At 30.1% G+C, this 5,850-nt stretch overlaps 1 protein-coding gene across 1 annotated transcript; it reads left to right on the top strand.

Moving 5' to 3' along the window:
• The first annotated feature begins 4,498 nt into the window (after positions 1 to 4,498).
• On the top strand, positions 4,499 to 5,053 carry LOC147407769 (uncharacterized). The gene has a single exon (XM_086432630.1). The coding sequence runs from the start codon at positions 4,499 to 4,501 to the stop codon at positions 5,051 to 5,053; it is 555 nt and encodes a 184-aa protein (XP_086288756.1).
• Positions 5,054 to 5,850: the final 797 nt, after the last annotated feature.

Below are 5,850 nucleotides of genomic sequence, written 5' to 3' on the forward strand. Positions count from 1 at the left end.
TAAACAACGCTTATAGAACAAATTACAAACAATCATAAGTCTATAAAAATTAATTGGATGCTTATAAAATAAAATGCATTTTAAACATTAAAAAAAAGTATTTTAAATGTAAAAAACATTTTTTTATCACAAGTTTTTTATTTAATATTTTAATCATTAGAGTTACAGAACATGTTTTAAATAAAACTTTTAAAAAAAAAAATAAAATTAAACAGTTTTTTGTTACTATCATGAATAATAAGTACTTGCATGAAGGTTGGGATCTATAAACTTATGAAGCAACACGTAATCCCGACAATGAATATATGAAATCCAATAATTGAGATTTATCTAAGAAATATGTAGCACATACCCTCAGTATGTGTATTTCATCCCGATTATTAGATTCCATGTTTATGTCAGTCATATTTTATGAGTCCACAGATCTTGACCCATTGCATAATTATCTTATTTAAATTGTGACACTCCAAAATTTGGGTCCACGACCCGACCCATAACCCGCAAATCTGGATGTAGATCCAAATATTTAAGGTTAAAAAATTATAAATTATTTAAAATAAAAAAAAAATGTATAATTTTGATAAAAGGAGTTTCACGGTTAACACTTAAAAACTTTTTATAACAATTAATACTAGAAGTAAACATCGATAATCTAAAATGTATGATTTTATTCGATTATCGAGACACCTCGATATGGTGCGTTCTCTAAACCGTTAGATTTTCATTTCAATTTATTTTTCATAAAATAAAAAAAAAAAAACAATAGTTATAAGTTATAGAAGAAAATATGAGAGAAAATTTCAAAAAAAAAAAAATGAGCAAATGTGTGATGTCCCATTGTAGATAGAACATACCCATTTTAAATAAATAGTCATTGTGGACTATACGCTCAATATTTCGCGAACGGTCGGTGGAGTTGGAAAGGTAACACATAAATCTTAAAAGTTTTGTATTTTGACCATTTTTAAAAAAAGAGTATTTCTGAGAGAAACAAAGACTGCAAAGATTCAAATTCCAATGGTTTATTAAAAAAAAACATATAAAATCTAATATCCATTCGATTTCGATGATTTTTTCTATTCTAGAAAGATATTATTGTTCCCTATCTAATCAATATAATAGCATATTCTTAAAATTATTTATTTATTAGATAAAATATAAATAAGATTTAATCTACTCAATATTTAGAACAAAGGAACAATCAAGCATTACTTTAATTCATTAATCAAAAAATTTAATAAAACAACTCAAACATTCTTCTAGGATAATCCACCACATAGGATTCACAAATAAATAAATAAACCATCACGTGTTTATCAATGTTTCTAGCATTTATTTTGACATAAATCAAAATTGAAGTAAGAAGAACAAAAAAATGAATTTTTTTTGAACCTCCGACTAAGGCACCTCCTCGAGATGAACATCTAAAAAACTTGAATAAACAATGTGAGAAAAATCTCTATAGGTACTATTATACTTACCCGTGATTTAATTAAGATAATAATTATATCGAATAAATGAAAAATATTGTAAATCTTCTATTGTTTATCGGATATAAAATAAATAAATAAAATATATCATGAAATAAGAATTCGTACAAAGATCTCACCCATATAACACAAGGCAATCGTGTACCAGGTCATATAACCACATAACACGGAGCCTTTTGCAGGATATTTGAGGCCTTTCATCCTAAGGCACTTTAGCTCATACTTGCTCAATCAAGATTTTTACCAATATTATTATACTAAGGCAACACTATTATTTTTTAAATCTCATTATCATGATCCATTCATCATTAATGATTATTCTCCCATAAATAATATATAAAAATAAATAAACACATAATTTTTATTACATCAAGAAAAAATGTATAAAAACTTCACAAAAACAAGATATTATTATAACGAAAAGATCAAGAAAATGTATAAATGTGCACCTATCTTATATTTTGATTTGAAAATTAAGTATGCTTTAAAACTTGATTAGATGAAAAAGTTCTTTGTTTCGTTCGAAAGTCAACAATTGTAACAGATAAAAGTTTCAAGGGCTTCTCCGATGTGTTTTTCTAAAAAACAATAGTGTTTCTTTAAGTATTCTAGAGTGGGGTGAGGTGAGCACGATTTTGAGGAGACTTCTAAGATTTTTAAAAGTTCAAAATTTTATTTTTCTCATCCCCCAATAGAAGCATGAGCTCCTAATAAATTGATGTGGTATTGATCATACAATTTGCACCTATTTAGACTAAAATATTTCATATTTCATCATGGCTTTTATTGATTTTTTAGCCATATAAAAATATCTTAGAGTTCAATGTAATCAAACAATGTGATAAAAACACATATCATATTTTCGATCAAAAGAAATGAGGTTATGTGCAATTGGGACGCGACACGTGGCGTTAGAGAGTTTTACAAATTTATGGGGATAAGCATCAATTAACCACCCCATTTTCTCTCTCACAATTCAACAATAATTTAAAATTAAAAAATAATATGTTGAGGCATCCTTTTAATATTGAAATTAAAAAAAAAAATCTCTCCTCTTTGGACTTTGCGTAAAAAGACCAAAATACCATTTTCAAAAAAGTTCACAACTTTTAACCAATATGACCATCAATATTATCATATTATTTTTAAAATTTTATTATATAATATATCATGATAAAATATAAGATTATTACAAAATAAATCATATAGAAAATAAAATTATAAGAATAAGATTATCACAAAATTATATAATATATTGTGATGGGTCAAATAGTCCAAGAATGTTTTGTCTCATAAAATTTAGAAAATTTGATATGTTTTGTAAAATTATATTATAAAAATCTTTTATGTTTTGACGAAAGTGAAATTTTTACATTTGGTTGCTTGAAAATACAAATTACTCAAATAAAAATGACAATTACATCCCTAATATAAAGAAATTCTTATTTTTCGATTAAGTTTTAATTTTTCATATTCAAAGATTTATCAAAGTCATATAAAAGGATAAATATTTTTTTTTTCATAATGATATTTTCAAAGTGACTAAACTATGCCCTAGGTGAAATTACCTTTTTACCCTTTAAAACAAAAAAATTATAAGTGCATAAAATGATAGAATAAAGTTTATATCTATATGTTATGAACTATGCTTTATCAAACATACCTTTATACGTACAATATTATATTTATACACTTAATCAATTTTTAGGGTATTGCATAAACACAAGCCACATTTTCTTAAACCATCATAAACTATCCATCCTTACCTCTAGTTCTGATGTGGGGTAAATCATTATCATCCATTAAAATATTTATTTTTATTTTTATGACAGGGTTCTAGATCGTGAGCCAGACTAGCAAGGGCAAAGCAACTAGTCTCTTAGAGCACCATATCTCGCCCAAATCTCCCAGTACATGTAATAACCTACAAATCACACATACCAAGTAAGCAAAAATAAATCTACGTGGGTAGCCAATGAGAGGGGTTGAACTCAAGACGTCTCCCTTTTTGGAGGGATTCCTTTGCCACTGCACCCAACACTTATCGGTTATTCATTAAAATATAACATCAATCTTTATTCCTTAACATAATGCTTGCTTTGAATTTATATTTCACATTGTTAATCTCTTACAAAAATATCCTATAATCTTAGGTTGATGAGTAATATCCTGATCTATTTCCATTTATTTGTTTAGGAAATTCAATCTTTGAGGAACTCTCTAAATCTTTATTACCAAATGACAGCCCTAATAGTGGAACATTAGGATCTTCCATGCCACATGAATTATTGGGCCACATACTTATAAGGATAGTTCTAGGGCTATCAATGGGCCGGGTTGAAAATAATTTTATACTAACTGGGCCTAAATATCTTACCCTAGGCCCAAATGATTAATCGTCAGGTTAGGCCAAATAAACAATGTACATATATTTGCCTGGCCCATCTATATTTGTTCTGATCTGCTAATTTCTTAGAGGTTGGATTTGAAGATTTTCACAATGGCTCATCCATCATTGGGCCTTAGTTTTAGTCAAATTGTACTCATGGGTATGCACGTGAAACACGAAGTACGGGTCCGTTATCTTGGAGAGATTCCTTGCTCACAATTTTTTTATTGACATTGCTCACAGACTCTCCAATTCCTGCCACGTTAAGCCAAATAAGGTAGTTTTGTAAATTTTAGATGCTTGAAAACACGCGGGCTCATGTGATTGCTGGATCCCATATTCTGCTAGCACTATGAGCAAACATTTTTGTAGCAAAAATTGTTTCGATAACTTGCCCACCACACCGCTCTAAAAGTCGTGTTAAAGAATCAAACATGTTCCACGTCATCGCTGAGCCTCACTGATTCAAAATCTTTCCAAGTTTCAACGTAGCTCGTTGTCAAAGTTTTCGCTGACATCACCCCCCAAACAAACCCCTTTAAACACATAATTTCTCCTCCAATTTTTCATTATTTCTTTCCCCAACTCTCTCTCCCTCGTTCACTCTCAAAATCGAAAAATGGGTTCTTGTTTTTCCTCAAATTATAACTCCTCTGTATCTCCTTTAACAGCCAAAGTCATCTCCATTGACGGAAACCTCAGAGAATACTCCATCCCTTTCACGGTCTTTGAAGTCCTCGACATGGAGAATATTTCTTCTTGCTTTCTCTGCAACTCCGACCAACTCTACTATGACAATTACATTCAAGCCTTAGATTCCGACGAAATTCTACAAGTGGGTCAGATTTATTTCTTACTTCCGATGAGTCGACTTCAATACCCTCTGACAGCTTCAGATATGGTGGCCTTGGCTGTTAAAGCAAGTTCAGCACTTGTTGGAAACTCTTCCAAGAAGAGTAGAAAGACACGTATATCTCCAATTTTAGAGGCAACTAAGCAACAAAGGGTTGATGGGTTGAAGAGATTTGAGAACCAGAGTGTGATTGGTAGTACTTCAAGATCTGGGTCTGTAAAGAAATTGCAAGGAAGCTCTTCGAGACGAGCTAAGATGGCGTATCGATCGTTTAGAGTGAAGTTGAGCACCATTAATGAAGGGTCAATTCTCACAGATTAAGCACTTATAGACAAAGAAAAATGAATCTTTTTTATTTTATTTTTGTAGGATTCAAACTCTTATGTAGAGAGAAGAAAAATGGGAGCAAATTTTCTTTCTGTTAAAGTTTGAGATTTAATTAGCCATGTATAACATATGGGATTGTGGTTATTTTATATTTTTATTTTTGTTCAAATTAAGCTTCTCTTTTCTTTTTTATTATCTGTAAATAAAATATATTGTTGTTCTTCATTGTTACAATTTTATATTCTGCAAGGAACAGAAAAAATAAAATAAAAAAGATGCTTATTGTATTATTGATTCTATGGGGCGCCATGAAACAGCTTTGATTTTGGTAGTGGTTTTCATAAGCACATAGATATGGAGGGGAGGAGAAGGTTGGGTGGGAAAAGGTAATGGGGGAGAATTGGAAGTTGGACCTTTTTCTGCATTAATTATGAGTGAATAAGAGCAAGAAAGGACTGGGTGTTAGCCTAAAAGTCAAGAAATTGAAATTAAATCTTGAATCTTTGACTGTGTGAGATACTTATTTGGAGATGAATCTGTCCTAGCTGTGGCCTCAAAAGGTTAATCAAAAGCTACTTTTTAGTTATGTGGCCTGCATCGCTCCATTATTACTCATCGGTTAGTTCCCAGAATATATACTTCCAAGTGTTGACATTTTAGATCTAACTACTTAATAAGCATTTCCAACATGATCATCACTTGATCATTATAATCATCCACCGTTTTATTAACTTTTAATTGAGCTGGACGTACCATATATTGTGGGATAATTAATTAATTATAAAAGCACC

This window comes from Akebia trifoliata, chromosome 3 (assembly GCF_017979445.1).
Source record: "Akebia trifoliata isolate Shusen 1 chromosome 3, ASM1797944v1, whole genome shotgun sequence".
Classification (NCBI taxonomy): domain Eukaryota; kingdom Viridiplantae; phylum Streptophyta; class Magnoliopsida; order Ranunculales; family Lardizabalaceae; genus Akebia; species Akebia trifoliata.